The 18,193-nt window shown below is 25.1% G+C and overlaps 1 protein-coding gene across 2 annotated transcripts in view; it reads left to right on the top strand.

Moving 5' to 3' along the window:
• Positions 1 to 1,954: 1,954 nt before the first annotated feature.
• The window catches only part of LOC100215536 (mitotic spindle assembly checkpoint protein MAD1), a 56,587-nt gene continuing 40,348 nt past the window's right edge, over positions 1,955 to 18,193 (top strand). For both annotated transcript variants that reach the window (XM_065803510.1, XM_065803509.1), the window contains exons 1-6: positions 1,955 to 2,397; positions 8,912 to 9,059; positions 9,906 to 9,958; positions 10,162 to 10,233; positions 13,720 to 13,801; positions 17,981 to 18,111. In XM_065803510.1, coding sequence (XP_065659582.1) covers positions 1,991 to 2,397; positions 8,912 to 9,059; positions 9,906 to 9,958; positions 10,162 to 10,233; positions 13,720 to 13,801; positions 17,981 to 18,111 — 893 coding nt within the window. In that variant the 5' untranslated portion in view covers positions 1,955 to 1,990. The remainder of the gene's footprint in view (positions 2,398 to 8,911; positions 9,060 to 9,905; positions 9,959 to 10,161; positions 10,234 to 13,719; positions 13,802 to 17,980; positions 18,112 to 18,193) is intronic.

The following is an 18,193-nucleotide window of genomic DNA, read 5'->3' as shown; positions in this document are numbered from 1 at the left end:
GTTTTTGGATATTCATACTGTAGTCAATTATTAATTAGTACGTTTTAAAATCATAGTGATTTGAGTTTTAAATAAAAGAAAGATATCTCACTCAAAATTTTTAGTAATAAAGTTTATAATAATTAAAACAATTTATTAGTATAGTTCAAATTTTATTAGTTATTTAGAAGTTATGGCATTAAATTTTTATCAGTTAATTAGAAATTACCTACTTAGTTTAGTTTAAGTTAGGTAAGTTCTAAAGACCAAAGGCTATTCATATTTCGTTGCATGTTCAGGACTCTTAGTTCACTGAACACAAATGTAAACACTAGAATATAACAATTGGTATAATATTCCTTATATTACCTTGTCTTGATGCTGATTTTTCAAGACATTTTCAAAAGTTTTAAAATCAGTTTTAAAATCAGTAAGAAATATAATATATTTTTTACTCTTTTTTGCTTTATATTTATTAACCTCATTAAGGCCAAGTAGGTGAATTAGGAGGATAGGATACTGTTGAGTAAGCTACCCATTTATATTAAAATCTATAAAATGTAACATTGTATAATGCGAGTATTCTTGTCAAGTTTTTTGTGGATAGGCAACGACACTAATTTAATGCATTTTCCCAAAAAAGTTGATGAGTATGCGAAAGGTTTGTATTTAACTCTCATTGATACTCTGTTTCTCAACTGCAACAAAAACTTATAAATTATCAATTTATAATTTATATCTTATAAATTAAATAATGTAAGAAAACTTTTATTACATTCCTTGGCTTAAATGCGATTATTGCATCCTTGTCCCTCTTAATTTTGGTTTTGCCCTTCCAGTAAGTATTTTTTAACTTAGAACTTGCAGCCTTAAATCTGTTTGGTTTGGGCTTCCAACTTGTGGTCTTGGGCTTTATCTTTGCAACAGTCTTGGCTTTGCTGTGTAAGGTCTTGTTAAAAACTCTAAAGTGAATGAAATTATTTAGCAAAACTTACCCTGTCTTCTTTCTTTGTTTTTTATTTTAAGTTCTATTAGTTAGTTATTGGGTACACATGAGTTTTGGTTGTATAATTTACAAAACAAATGATGTAATATATGAAAGGTTGTATTCCAAATATTTAATAATAATTTACGATAAAAATGTTGTGCTGCAGTTATAAACAAATCCAGGTTTTTTTATGTAGGGGACCATTGTGCAAAAATCTAAAAAGATTATTCAAAAAGTTTATAAAAAGGTTCGGGTGAATAGAATTACTTCTGCTTATTATAAAAAACAAATGGCAATGCTAAAAATTGTAGTTGTCTTAGTTATTAGGTTTTGCAAAAACAAAAAATATATAAACAAAAAATACTGCAAATAAAAATACTGCGTATATTATTAATTGATTTAGTCACACAGTTTTAACTGTTTACTCTTTTCAACTAATAAAATAACAGATTAAGTATTAGTTAACAAGCTTTAAAAAGTTAGTTTTTGAAAGTTGCTATAAATTTGTATATTTATGAACTACATACAGCTGAGAGCACCTTTGATGTTATAAATAATAAAATTACCCTTATAATATAAAATATCTCGAAAAGTTCTAAAATGGTTTTATAACACTTTCTACTTTTTCTTTTTGTTATCCGATTTCTGCTGTTTAACAGCTAAAACTAAAACAAGGTTTCTAATAATTTTTAAAAACTGAAAAAAAAAAAGTTATAATAAGTAAAAATTTGGGTGTTAGTTTAAGTTGTTATTTAAATATAGTACTTTTTTTATTTAGTTTTAAAAAATTATTTGAAATCTTATTTTAGTTTTAAAACAGTGCATAAGTCTATATATTACCTTTAAAAATCATGTTTAGCATAAATCTTTCCATAGTAAAATATAATATGAAAATATTTTATAATTCTATAAAAAGTCACCTTTTAAATTTTATATTATTAATGATTGCAGAGATCTTAGTACAAATTTTCTAAAATATTGTGTTATTGTTATAGGTTTTTAAAACTAAAAATGAGGTAAACAATGGAATTTCCGAACACTCCTGAAGATAACACTTCTGTAATTAAAATTGTTAATGAATTAAACAGTTATTTAAATTGGCCCCCTCAACAAACAGCACGTCAACGATTAGATCTAACATTTGGTTTAAACTCATTTGATTCATCTTCGGGTTTTTTTAAAATTGAAACTCCTAATCAAAAAGCTTCTGATCATTTGTTGAAAAATAAAAAAAGACTATCCAGTTCTGTATCATATGACGAAAAAATTGAACAAGTATCAACAAAAGCAAAATTAAGTAAATTAGAAAGTGATTTTGTTTCCTTGAAAAGCAAATCCGTTGAAAAAGATATTGAAATCGAAAAACAACATAAATTAAATTTACTGAAGAGTTTAAAAGAAAAATCTATTTATGAGGATGTGCAAAGAAAGTGAGTTTTGATAAAAAATGTTTTGCGTTTCTATTTTATTTGATCTATTTTGTGTATGCTTCTCTATAATATATTTTTTGTATGTTTCTTTATAACATATTTTGTGTATTTTGTAAGTAAGAAGAACAATGTTCATATCTAGGGTATTAGCCAGGATTAGATTTTGTACAACATTTATGTGTTATTTTTAAATTATTGTTTTCCTCTATACTACCATGTTCGCCTAAGGTGTGTTATTTCCAACAATTTTTCGAAGATACATTACTTGCATAACGGAGTAAATATTAGGCAAAAACACCTCAGTAAATTTTAAGAAATTTTAAAATGTCATTTAAAGATTGCTATTTCGAAAAAATGGTGTCTTCACACTTTTATAAACTTATAAGTTTCATTTACTTAAAAAAAAGTTCATGATATGTTACTTGGTGTATGTAATAGAGGTTATTGGAAGAACATTTGGTCGAATTTTCAAAAAAATTAAATAATGTCTAGAGGTCACCATATTGTAAAGTTTTATTTTTTACATATCTTTTATCAAAAAATTGTTCTTATAGACTTAATGCCTAAAAGGAAGTTGTTGCATTGTATTCAAAATATATTTTCGAGCATAATTGACCACTAAAAGTTGTTGCGTGATTAAATAGTTTGTATTGCAAAATAAACATCTGTATGTGTTTATATAAAATTTAGTATGCAACTATATAAAAGTTGGATGTTATACTAATTAGCAAAATTGAAATTTTTGAAATAAACTTAAAACTAGTTTATTAGATAGACAAATATTTTATTATAATGATGAACCTCAGAAATAATAATGAAGATTGGTTGATTGGTCACCCTGAATCTGATAACTTGTCAAGCTTCAATCGCCTACCAACAAAAAAGCATACCATTTTGCACTGGGATTTGCGCTTTTTTATATTTAAACAGCTCATAATAAGGAATGTTTAGCAGTTATTATAAGCTGATCTTAAAACAAGTACTTATTTATTTATATACTATGTGTATTTCTTATTGTTGATTTCAAAGAAATTAACTTAACTTTTAATTACGTGCCGAAACTTATTGGTGTACCTTTAATTAAAGATTCAACAGGCAATTGAGAAATTTTGGAAAACATTGTTATTATATGCTTTGATACAACATCTAGCAATACAGTCAATAAAAAAGGGCAGCAATTTTTATCAAAATCGAGTTAAAGTTACTCCTTTGGCTAACGGGTGATGCGGAAGTTATCGGACAAAATAAAAACGTCAATAACTTATTTATAAATAAAAAAACAAACTACTATTATTTTTTTTAAAAATAAAGCATTTATCTTTTAATAAAAATGTATTATTTTTTATATGAAAAAACACCACCATCTGCAATTGATCTCAATTTTGCTCTGACGCCTTTCATATGCGACTGTAAAAAGTTTAAATCAATTTCTTGTAGTTTTAGTTTAATGCGATCAATCAAAACTTGCTCTGTTGAAGCTTGCTAATCTCCCTCGTAAACCTTCTGTGCCAAATGTCCCCAAAAATTTTCAATTGGTCGTGCTTGAGGCACATTTGGGGGATTGGATTCTTTATCAATGTAATAGACATATTGGTCCATCCAATTTAGAGAATCTTTAGAATAATGAGAACTTGCTAAATCTGGCCAAAATAAATAGTTATAGTCTCCATGATACTTGTGAATAAATGGAAGAACTCTTTTTTCTAAACACTCATTAATATTGATTGATGAATTGATCGCTACAGCCTTGGAAGTGCGAAACAATGCCTCAGACATACCACGGTCAGATATGGCTATCCACATTAATAATTTTTTTGGAAATTTCTCTTTTCCTATAAAACGAACACTTTCTGGGAATGTCTTTTTGTTGTTTGTGTAGTATCCAGAATTTCCAGGCATGTCCCCTGCAAAACAAAAGTATTTTTCGTCATCGATGACTAGAAGCGATTTTGTGTTATAGAGTTGGCTAACTAGTTTCCTGCTTCTTTTCTTTGCCTTTATTTGTTGTTCTATAGTGTATTTTGGAGTCTTTTCATGTTTTCTATATTTAATTTTCATTTTTTTTAACTGACGACCAATTGTCGATTGATTTATACTGAATTTAATACCTATTTTTCTCTGACTGACCCCTTTTCGATTGTTGACAAGTCTCGTTAATTTGGCTTTCTTTTCTCTAGTCCAGGATGTCGGACGACCAGGGTGCTTTCTATCAGAAAACAATTGAACAGTTTCAAGTATTTTTAGGTTATCATATATTGTACTTCAAGCAAATCCTTCCTTTTCAAAATGATTTACGATTTTTTTTTTTTTATATTAGGTTTATTTACAAAAAACATTTTTAGTCGCTTTCGAAAAGATTCTTGTTCAGCTGCATTTAACCTCATTTTAAATAATTGTGTTTCAAATAGTAAAGTTTATATTTTATAGAACGTTTATGCCTACGCATAAAACCACAAAAACTAATTATTATGCTCAAATAATGAAATTAGGATTTGTCCGATAACTTCGGCATCACCCGTTATTGTCGCCATCATCTTAACCAGCTACATATCAAACATGCATTTACAGTATTATGAGGAGATAGCAATAGTCCAGATGAACCAATTTTAAACATTTTCAAGCAGAATTTTCAAGAGTTAATATTCATTACTCAAACTTTTTTAGATGGCCTCATGACATCAAATCAGAAATATTAAATCAAGCAAATTTAGTTATGAAATGGGCTTACCAACACCTTGAAGAGAAAATATTTCCGCAAGAAGACTACTTGAGTTGATTGAATTAACTCTCATCTACCTTGGGGGAAAACTATTGGTGAACAGAATATTTAAAATTTACAAATCAGGTACAATTCACAACTCAAGATTTATAGCACATTTTATATATATTTTAAAAATGAAATTTTTAGAATACATATAAAATTTTATATATATACATTTTATATATATTTTAAAACTCTGATAAATTTATTATGCTCAATGATGAGCAAATTATAATCCACTCATGGCTAAGTTTAATCTTTTTCATTCAATGCATTTTTTCACTCGAGGATTTTTGCATTTGCTGTAGTTAATGACTTGTTACTTTATCTTTATTCAATGAAAAGTTGTCAGACCAGGATTAAAGATGATCAAAAGAGAAACAAAAAATATCACACGACAGATAGCATTGATTTAGGTGTTTCAAAATGTTTAGAATTTCAAGAAGCTAGACTGAGCATGTTTTTTTTCCCTAAAGACCAAAAAAAATTTTAAATTGGGAAACCAAAATTTCTGACATTTCTGACAAAAAAAGATTGAATTTTTCAATCTTTTTTTTTTTTGACCAGTGTCTTTGGTTTTTTTTTTATTTAATAGAACTAATAAATGATCTAATGAAATGATCTATGAACTAATGAATGGCTCCAGATGAATTAGAATAAAAATAGTAAAAAATAAATAAAAAGCTAAAAATTTAGTTCTTCCAATATGCAGATAATTTTTTTAAACCGAAGTAACAAATTGTTGGGCTAAAAGAGAAATCAAACTTATTGGCAATTTTCACAGTTGTGTGCAAAATGAAGAGCGAGTTCAATTTATTTTACAAGTTACTGAACAACACAGAAAGCAAAATCCATCTTATTTGAAATCAATACTTTATTAATTATTAATACTTTATAGTATTTTCTATATTATTCATATTTTTTTTATTAATAAATATTCTTAAAAAATTATAGCCTAAAAATAGCCTGATCGAATTTTATTTACATTTTTATTAGGATTTTACAAAATAGAAGGTTTTGTAACTTCATATTTTTAATAGGACGACCTCTAGACATTGACCAATTTTTCTAAAAATGTGACCAAATATTCATCTGATAACCTTTAATATATACACCAAATAACACAACAAAAAATTAATTATTTTTCAAATATATTAATTTAAAGTTGAAAAAAGTGTAAAAAACTCCATTTTTTTAAAAATGGCAACCTCGAGATGACATTTTAAAATTTTGAAAAATTTACAGACATCTTTTTTGCCAATTATCCTGTTATGTAAGTAATGTAACCATTTTCGTAAAGTTGTTGGGAATAAAACACCATAAAGTTTCCCCTCTGGCAATACCCAATTCTTGAGCACCCCACTATGGCTGGGTGCTCTAGAATTGTCAAAGGACCATTAAATAATAAAACATTTTCCAAATAAGAAAACTTATGCTGAGCTATCTATCACAGGTTTAAACTAATTTTTTATTTTATTGAAATGAATTTTCTCTATAAATTTATTGAAGACAGTAAGTTTTCTTTTTTATTGATGCTATCCAAATGTGTAATAATTGGGACAAATTAAAAGATAAAAGATTGTCCATTATAAAAAAAAGTAAAAATTATTTAAAGAATATACATTTTTTAAATTTTTTTATATTTATCATAATATTTTCCATTATTGAAAGCCATTTTGTTATTGATTTTGATTTATTAAGTTGAATCTAAGTTATTAAATACGCAAAATCAAAAACGTTTCCTGTTTTTTTTTGTTTTTTTTTTGCTGAATAGAATTTTAGACTAATAGAATGTTAGTCAAATTGAATGTTCTAATTTACTTTAAGCAGCAATATAAAATTAATAAAGTTTTGATTTGAATTAACGACTGGAATTAAAAGACAACAATGTAAATGTTGAGTACATACAGTAAAAATATTTTAAGTTGAGTAAAAATAAGATTTTTTACTTTTGGAGTATTTTAAAAAGGAAAATTTTAAATTTTGACACAGCAGAAAATTTTGTTTGACACAGCAGAAGCAAAACTTGATAACAATATAACAATTGTGTTAAAAAAATCTAAATATGAAAATAACTGATAGTTTTATAATAAATGTTATCTACATATTGAATGTAAGGCTTTGCTATGATAAATATTTCTTTGCTTTAAATAAACTTCATTTCTTTGCTATATGCATTGTTTTTATATAATTTGACTTAATAATAACAATTATTGCTATAAGTAAATTATAAAGATATATTTAATGCAAAATAATTTTTGGTTATTAAGCTTAATTAATAATGAATAATTTTGTATTGCAAATTATAAAAATTATCAAACTTTGATAAAAGCAAAATAAGCATAACTTGTAAATTTTAAATCAAAAGTAAATAAAGATTATTTTTGTTGCTTGAAAAAAAATTTTATTGAGCAGTTTAATTGTATTTTTAGTAACTGTTGGTGTGTGTTGTGTTTTAGTTACTGGATATTGGCGTAGTAGCAGTATTAAAACTTGTCTTGTGAATACGCGTTTTTAAAAAATAAAAAATAAATCTTATTTCAAGTGTTCTATTTTACCAATCTATTACTAAAAGTTTCTCAAGAATTTCTTAATAGATATTTCGAAATACATGGTTGTGCACCTCCACTTCAAAACCCATACCGTCTGCAATGAATAAACCAGTTTTATTTTCTATTTTTTCAATTTTTATTTTTTTTATTTAAATAATTTTTTATTAAATTATAAGGGAGTTTAATTTTCAAATAACTTTTATTCTAGTTAATAAGATATATAATAGTTAATAAGATATATAATAGTTAATAAGATATATAGTAATTAGATATATTAAAGATGCTTATTGAATTTTATAAATTTATTTACTTATAAAAAAAACTTGAAGAAATTTAAATAAAAGGGAACTAAAAATAAAATAAAAGTTCTTTTGACATTTCTTTTTTAAAACATTTAAAAATAATAATATAATATTATTTATTTGATAAGTTATTATATTATGTTATTATTAAATACTTCATTATTATATTTATAATATTCAGTATTTAATAATGAAATATTATATTATTTGTTGTTGTTAAACGCACAGTAAAAAATGAAAACTATAATGAGTATAATAGTTCTATATATTCTATAAAATTATATATATTTCTGCAGATCTTAAAAATTTTTTTTTAAACTTTAAAAAGGGCAAACATTACTTTAATTTAACGATAATAAGAAAATTTAAAAAAAAAAACACGCTTTTAAAGAAAGCAATTTTTTAACATGGTTCCTTTAAAAGTAATAGCAAATGCATTCATTTCAACTAAAATTTCCCATGCTTTTGTAAACACATGTAAAAACTATGCTAAAACATAATTACTAATACACTAAAACCATATCTGTTGAAGTACTGCATTCAAGTACAGTAATAAACTTAAAAAATGCTAAGTATATACACTACAGTACTGTAAACATCTCTGGAAGTACTATACTCAACCTGTTTCTCTGTAAGTCCTCTGAAGTACGCTTAACTTTTTTCTACGTTCAGTGTTTAATAAGTTTTGAAAATTATGATTTAAGAAAGTTTCAAATAAATAAGAAAAATAGCGAGTAGCTTCCTTGACTGTAGTCACCTCATAACAAGTAACCTCATTGACTGTAGTGACCTAATGAGTAGCCTCCATTTTATTAAATAGCGCATCGTAGCATATATTTTCATGTAAAGTTATCACTCTGAAGTAAAGTTTAAAAGTCATTTAACATTTTTTTCCATAGGTTTCAAACTGTTGTTGATCAAAATGAAGCAGCATCAATAGAATTAATCGATACTAAGAAAAAGCTTCAAGAAGTTAAACAGTATTATGAAAATGAAGAGAAAAAATGGAACATTGAATGTCGAAAACTAAAATCACAATTGTTTGAGGTCTTAAACTTTTTTTTTTAATTATCATTTTGTATTTTTTTAAAAATCTTTTTCTAAATAATTTGTTTTTTTGTAATTTTGGTTTTTAATATGAGCTAATAACTTAATAAGAATTATATAATAAAAATAAACTTGTTTGTCAAAACATTTCCTTCAATTTGGAATATATTTGCCTATTATTTTAAGCCTAAGAATATCAGTTTAATAACATATAGTTGATTTGAATTTTTTAATAAAAAAATTATTTAAAAAATAATTAACGCAGAAAGTTTGCTGCACCATCTTTATTTTAAACGTGAGTGACAGAGTTTTAGCTACTAATATTTCTACACTAATGGAATTTAATACTCAATAAAGCAAAACAAGAAAGTTTATCTCCAAACAAAAGTTTAAATTGTTGCTTGTTTTAAAGCATTTATAAAGTAACAATCTTGCTCCTGATTTTAAAGATTACTTTTTTAGGTTTCTTTAATAAGCAACAAAGATCTATATATGGTTTTGCAAAGTTTTTTGTGCATACATTAAAAATCTTTTGCGCTTTCTATAGGTGGTTTTGTTTGGTAGCGCTTTCAATTAGTGGTATGTTTGGTAGATAAATAATTGATAGAATAGGTTTTAATAGATCAATATGATTTAAAAAACAAAATTTCATACTATAACTTATTTAAAAGTTCATAAAAAATGTTTATTAGCCTAAAATATTAGGTATCAAAGTATTAAAAGCTTGAATAAAAAAACTGAAATTTTTGTTGATTCTAGAAAATTTTACTTAGATTGTTATGGTAACATTAATTTTTATTTTATATATGATTTATTTCTATTTATAAAACCTTTTTTTTTAACTAGATAGAGGAAAATCATCAAGCTGAACTTTCATCTCAAAGGGAAAAGTTCACACGGTTTGTAACTGAATGTGCATAATATAATCATCATCTAAGAAGGTGGAGGATACATCTGATGAAGATATTCTTCCATTTACTCTAGCTTTATTATTAAAAAAAATATTTAAAAATTTAAAAAAATTATTTAAATAATTTTATGTCATATAAAATATGACTAGTTCATTTTTACCCATTTTGCATTTTGATCTTTTTTTTCATAGACAAAGTACAGAAGTTGTAATCCTTCGAAATAAACTTGAGGAATTAACTTCACAGCTTTCAAATTACAAAAGGTTTTTTTTTTTATACTTTGAAGAAATAATTAAAATAACATTTTTAAGGTTTGATAAATTAAAAGTTGACTTCCCAAAAAACTCAAACTTCGTGAGTGTTCCTGAAATTAACTTTTGTCATCATTAGTGTTCTCAATCAATAACAATTTTAATGGAAGTACTATAACCATCAATTGCGCAGAAAACAATTGTAACATTTAAAAGTTACATGAAAAAGATTTTCAGTTAAATACTATTGAGTTTTTTAAAATTGGCTGTGCTGTTAGTTACTAAATTTTTGGAACCACTGATATGTGTTTTTTTCCTACTAATGGCTTATTATTATAGATTATGAACATTAAAAATATTTGATTTACCTGAAAATCGCTTCGATATTTTGATTTTAGTTCTAACTGAATAACTTAGGTAGATAGTTTTAACTATAATAAACTACATACACCCACTAAATTGCATCATTTTACTAAACTCTATACACACGCTGAACTGCATCGTTATACTATATAAATGTTAAACTTATGTCTGAAGTATGGAAGAAAGAAGAATTGTGAAAAGTTATAAAAAAAGGAGAATTTTGAATATTTTTATGCTAAATTTTTTTTTAAATTAAAAATTTTTTATGTTAAAATAAACTGTTTTCTATTTTTAAATTCATAAATAATACTAGATTTTGAAATAGAATGTATTTACATTTCGTGTAAAGTTGTAGATAAAAAGCCAGTTTAAAGCTATTAAAAGGGACTCTATGTGCTGTGGCAAGTTGTATTTATTTTTTAAATATCAGTAAAATAACTTTAAATAGTTTATACTTTCCCAAACAAATCATTAATATATTAAAAAAAAATTTCAGATTTTTTGTTTTTTTGCTTTCTATTTGCTTTCTATATTTCTATTTTGTTTCAAGTTATGAATCTAGTATTAAGCATCTGATTTGAATAATGAACGACAGAGTTTTTTAAAGTTTTTAAGTTTGAATATGTAACAACAGAGTTTTATAATGTTCTTAAGTTTACAAACAAGCTTGGATTTTCCTATTTTTAGTTGGTTTTTGCTGCCTTATAATATATATTTAAAATGTATAGCATAGCTTTTTCTAAACTAATATACATTGTTGCTTTTATTTATTTCATTGTAATAAAGTTAAAATAAACTTAGTTTAAAAAAAATTTAAATTTACTAATTTTGTTAACAAATCTAAAAAGACTTTATTTAAAAATTATAAAAAAAGTTTTTAAAGTTAAAAAGATTTAATAATTTTCAAATTTTTTTCAAACATAATATTACATTTACTTTTTTTATTTTGATGTCAAAAAGTGCATAAGGGAATTTATCACACCAGAGAAAAAAGACTTAAAGAACTGTAAGTTTGATTTGCAAAAAACAAAATGGTTCTAAAAAGTTGATGTTTGTTATTTCAATAAAGAATTTGTTTTAGTTTAATTAAATTAAAACTTATTTTTACTTATAATAATTAAAGTTCATTAATGATATGAACTAGGGGTGCACCAATGCCTACTTTTGGCCAATGCCAATAGGTACAGGCCGATGCACCAGCATCGGCCCTGAAATTGGATATATGATGGAAATATGCACTTGAAGAAAATGCCACATTCCATTCATGTGACAATGAAAGCAACATTTTAAAATTGCTACTGTTAAAATTTGTTTTCCATTTATTTTTTTATTGTTCTCTTAATAATTAAAGCAATTACTTTAATTAAAAAGCTTGTTTTATAAATATTTACTTTTGTCATTCTGTTCAAATTAGAACGATTTCGTTTTTTATAAAGAATGAATGGAAAATTTTGATGTTGTTACTTCTAATAATTGGCAAGTTTTTAGCAAATGATTTTACGAAATTAAATTATAAAACAATCCTTATATTAAATGCTTATTTATTAAACGCTTTTAATTTAATAATAAACTTTTTTTATTATTTAATTTTAATACAAAAAAAAAAATTAATTTTAATACAAAAAAAAAAATTAATTTTAATACAAAAAAACATTTTGATTGAAAAGAATAACTAAAAGAGTCTCAAATCTTTGTTTTTTCTCTTTATAATTTATTATCATTTAATATAAAATTTCTTATAAATAATAAGAAAACACTAAAAAAGTAGGGAACCCTTAAAAGCAGTTCAAAAATTTGTAGTTTAGTGATTGCATATATGCCTATATAATAACTTATTAATAAGTTAGGCTTATACATTGCATTTATATTTGTGGTGTAATTCTATGTTTGGATATATTATAGAAACACAGAAATAAAAATAAAAATTAAAAAGTTTTCAAAACAATCGGCATCGGACGATGGTTATCAAAGCCGATGCTGATGCATCAGCTTAATTGTCGATGCATCAGCAGGCCGAAGCCGATGCATCGGTGCACCCTTAATATGAGCGCATCTTGTCTTGGCACTTTGGAATCCTTTTAAGTATTGATATTTAGCAAATTTATTAGAAATAATCATGCTATGACACCAATAAAATATTTTTTTTTTTTAATGATAAATTAGAATTAGAAAAAAGCAATAAAAAAATAATTAAAATTGTAAAAATTCAGAAAAATTGTAAAACAGCAGTTAATTTAGGACTTTCAATAGTTGATGAGTCAAAAAACTAGTTTTCTATTTATCATTGTTGTAATATTGTTGGTATGCAAGAATGATTTTGATTTGCTAGTTTTTGTTGCTGACCTAATAAATGTCTAATACACTAGTAGCAAAGCCATCCTAGTAATATGCTACACTAGTAGCAAGGCCACCCAAGCCACCCTAATTTAAGTTTATCATAGTCAGGTCATCGTAAGTAATTTAAGTTGCAGATTATTATATGGATGAATTTAAAAGCTAATAAAAGAAAATTTCAAAAATAAGTTTAAAAAAATATATAATTTTTTTTTAACATTTATAGTTGGCTAGTTTTTTTTAATTAAAATTGAAAGTTTAAAAGTAAAAAGTTTTTCTTAAAAAAACAATTACAAAAAATTTTTTTTTTTAATCTGTTTATTCTTTTTTGCTAATTTTTATTTCTTTTATGTTTATTTGATGCTACTATTATTCTTTATCTTTATCTTTATATGCTGACAAATTATCAGAAGTATCTTCATGTTTTAACAATCATTTAATACATCAAAGTATTATAGTAAAATATATAAATATATATTAAAATATATATAGTAAAAAATATATAGGTTATTATAAAATATATATAGTAATATATATATATATATATATATATATATATATATATATATATATATATATATATATATATATATATATATATAATATATATATATATATATATATATATATATATTATTGTACTAAAAAGTATTGAGACATTGCCAGAGTATAATTATAGTAAAATCTTAATACATTATCAGAGTATAAGGCTTTTTCCATTTTTATTGTAACTTGATATAATTTGTCATTACCTTTTATTAATAGTAAATAACTTTTTAAAAAAGTTTCATTGTTGTTTAGCCGTTATGAAGAAGCAAGTAAAATAATAATTGACTATGAAGACTTGAAGTTGAAATGTTCAAAAGCTGAACAGAGAGTTGCTGTAAATTTTTCTTTGATTTTCTTAAAATTTTCATTATTTACAATTGATTTTTTCAAAAAATGAATTTTTTACATAAACTGTTTCAAGTTTTAAAGCAAAGAACAAAATTGTTAAATTAGAGTAATATACTACTACTACTACTACTACTACTACTACTACTACTACTACTACTACTACTACTACTACTACGACTACGACTACGACTACGACTACGACTACCACTACGACTACCACTACGACTACCACTACGACTACCACTACGACTACCACTACGACTACCACTACGACTACCACTACGACTACCACTACGACTACCACTACGACTACCACTACGACTACGGCTACGACTACACTAATAATAATAACAATAATAATAACAATAATAATAACAATAATAATAATAAAAATAATAACAAGGTTTTCCTTAACATTTTAATCTACAATTGACTGTAGATTAAAATGTTAAGGAAAACCTTGTTAATGGAAAAACAAACATACAAGTTAGTTAAAAAAATAAAATGTGATAATAAATAGTAATAAATAGACAAATATAATATTAATAATAATAATAATAAATAAATATTAATTTTGTTAACAATGCTTTAAATTTTTTATTTTTTTTATTTACATTTTTTCTATTTATTTTTTGTACCATGACTGTGAACAAAATTAAAATTTTTAGGAGAACAACATAGTAGTATCATTTTAGTCAATTCTTAACTTTCTTTGGTAACACATTGACAATTTGTCACATATTCATGATGGCAACCTAAAAAAACCTAAAAAATCATTCACCTATCTAAAAAATTGAGTTGTTTATAAAAAGTTTGACTTGACAGGTGTCAATAAAAAAAATTAGCAATTCAAGACTTGACAAGATGTATTTTTTTAGTTTCCGTATATGTTAGGTTGCAAATTTACTGATAAGATACAACTTAATAAGATTTAAGAAATTTTAAAAATGGACCCAGCTAAAACTTAAAAAAGTTTTGTTTCTAACCACCTAATAGCTAGAATCAGCGTATTTTAAATAATAGATTTTTTTCACTAGACTTTACATAGTATAATATTACTAAAGAAAATATAATAAAAAATATAGTGCTTACTTTTAGAAAAGTTGCCAAATCAGAATATTGAAATTAGCACAAAATGCATTCAAAACAATATAAAATACATAAGTAGCATATAAAATGTGTAAGTAACTTATTAGGTGTTTAGTAAAAATGAAGACTTTTCATCTCATTATCTTCATAAACTATATAACAAATGATGCAATGATGCTCTTCTATATGAAGTACTAATGAACTCTGAATAAAGTTCTTTTATATTTAACTTATTAAAGTCTTTTTTTCCAAAATTGTTGTCTAATATCATTGACTTGCATTGAAACATACTATTTTTTTATGAAACTGATTTTTCCCTTTCTTACTAATAGACTTGCTTCTATTATGTGCGTATCATCAATTATCCAACCCCTCAATTTCAGAAAACTCTCAGAAACCAAAGTTAGTAATTTTTTTTTTTTTCGATTTTGAAGAAATATCAAATTTGCTTTAATTGTTTCCATTATCTAAGTCTTGAAATATTGTTTAGTTTTGAAACAAAGCTCTTGTTTCTGGTTCATCAATTAATTAGTCTAGAAAAACTTCTAAGATAGTTGCTCTTTCTTTTTTAGTTGCTGTATGGATCTTATTAATCTGTCTTTTTTTTTCTTGCTTGACACAGCTAAGTCTATCTTTGTGAATTACTAGTTTTAGAGGTAAAGAACCAAAGGCTAATGATGCTTGAATTAATGTTTTCTTTTGAAACATGAGTCTAATTAAAATCATAATCTTTTATGTTGTTTTTTTAAATACTAGTAAATAATTTTTGAAATTTTGCACCAAGTTATGAGCAGGTACAAAATTATAAGCAGGTACAAAGTTATGAGCTACTAAATAAAATGCTGACTACTCTGACAGATTCTTAAAAAAAAAAAAATCTGAATGGCTTGGTTTCTAGTATCACTGACCTTGATGATGCTAAAGCTCAAAGCCTTTATCTTTTTCAATTTCTTACCCAAGTAGCCATCTTTTTGACTCTAGACAACTGAAATCTTTTACCTTTGCTTCTTGATTTGTCTTGTCTGGTTCATCAATTAATAAGTCTAACCTTAGCTATGGTTATAGGTTTATGGTTATAGGTCTCTGATCCTAGCTGGTTTAGACTATGTTATGATTGGTTTAGACTACGTAATGATCTCACTTTTAAAATTTTTATACATCACTTCTTTTTTTATTATTTTTTTGATAAAAGAAATCTGCCTTGCACAAATAGGTTGAGCAATGAAAGTCCAAAGAGAAGTATAAAACACTTAGGGAAAAGATTTTAGTATTACTTACCAAAAATAAAAATAAATATATAGTAAAAATTTAATTTTAAAATGAAACAATGTTAAGATAATGCAGGGTCTATGAAAAAAAAAGCATAAATGTCTTTTTTATAAAAATAATTTGTGTAGTGGTAGGTATTAAACTTCTTCTCAGAGTAGTATTATTACCGATGTTTCAAAGAGTTTCAACATCAATAACTAGTACTTATCCCTTCAGATCATTGCCGCTTTTGTTTTACCCTGCGATACATTGTTTATACATCTACACTATTTATACATCATGTAATTTTATCCACTCATTTATTTCAACACACTCATATTTATCTCAACTACTTTAATCCACTCATATTTATCTCAACTACTTTAAAGTTGAGTTCCTTTTGTGGTTTTCTCTTGTAATTTTTGTCTGAATGTATTTTTTTCTTCCTACTGAAAGTTTTACTTTTTATGTACTCTCCTGGATACAGCCAGACATTTGAAAGCTTTTATTCTTTTTTATTGGTAAATACCCCATGGTTTCCATGGTTTTCTCTTTTTTTTAAAGTATCTTTAATAGTGAGATAGTAACTCAGAGAAAAAGAAAAGTAACTAAAACTTTTTCTCTCATAGTCTAAAACTTTTTCTTAATACTATTATTAAATAGTATTAAGCTTCTCTGAATCTTGTTTTTTTGTTTCTGGAATTTAGCATGTGATTTTCTAATTTTAAAATTTTTGGAGAAATTCTGACCCTTTGAACTATTGTTCAATCAGTCTTCTTACTATGTTTGGCAAAGTTTTTGAGTCTTTGACCAACAAACTTTTAATATCTTATCTTGAGCTCAGCAATCTCTGACAATCAATTTTGATCTTCTTGATCTGCTGCTTATTACTGTAGCAACAGGTTCTAATGTGCATTAGATGCAAGCTTTTGATGTATAAAAGACTTTTGTTAAAATCTGGCTTGTCTTCTCCATTAACTCTTTTAATATGGTATCTAGGAAAAATTTCAAAATTATTGTATCATTTCTTTCTTATTGCAGTATTAAAATTGTATTTAATGGAGATTATTTTCTTTCATTTCCAGTAATCTCTGGGGTACCACAAGGTTTCATTCCCGTGTTTGTTTTTTTTTTGAATTTATTTTTACTAGTCTCTCATGGATATTATCCATCCAATCTATTGTAGTTAGCATCTGATAGGATCATATATCTTGGGGATATAGGATCAAGGTTGCTTTTTTTATCATGTTTGCTAATTTTTTACTCTTGATTCCATTCTCTACCTCTGTAAATCATGTGTACAATAAATCTTTTTGTATGAAATACTGTTGTCATATATTTTGGTTAGTCCTTTTAATGATGTTATTTCTCTTTTAGACAAGATCTATAAACAAATTCTATAGACCTAATTAAGCTTTAATTTTTTTCTCTACGTTCTAGTAACTTCTAACTTAAATAGTAGCCTACAACCAAATTTTTCTCTACTTTCTAGTAACTTCAAACTTAAACACTAGCCTACCATCTAATTTTTATCTACTTTCTATTAACCTCGAACTTAAATAGCAGCCTACAACCATATTTTTTATCTACTTTCTAGTAACCTCGAACTTAAATAATAGCATGTACAACCATGTTGGAGTTTGTTAAAAAAAAAAGTCCTTATTATAAGTGTAGTAATGTAATTTATAATTTTTTCTGTTTGCTTTTCATATTTTCCCCAAGCTACTTGTCTGAGCTGATTATCATTGTCACAATTGATCAAGCTGATTGTTTGAGCTGATTATCATCATCATGGTTGTCATGTTAAAATAATTTTTATTCATTCAAGGTTTTAGAAGAAGATTTTTCACGCTTAAATGAAAGTTCATTTATCACAAAAATTAATCAAGCTGAACTGGCAAAGCTTCGCATCCTTCAAAGAGAAAATAAAATTCTTAAGGAAGATAACCAATTGTATAGGTATTTCATGTATACTAATAATAATTAATAATAATAAATTGTGTTGCAATTAATTGTAAATAATTGTTTGTTTCAATTTTTT

The sequence above is a fragment of the Hydra vulgaris genome, chromosome 08 (genome assembly GCF_038396675.1).
Source record: "Hydra vulgaris chromosome 08, alternate assembly HydraT2T_AEP".
In the NCBI taxonomy this organism is placed as follows: domain Eukaryota; kingdom Metazoa; phylum Cnidaria; class Hydrozoa; order Anthoathecata; family Hydridae; genus Hydra; species Hydra vulgaris.
This window is presented reverse-complemented; position numbering and strand designations above follow the sequence as displayed.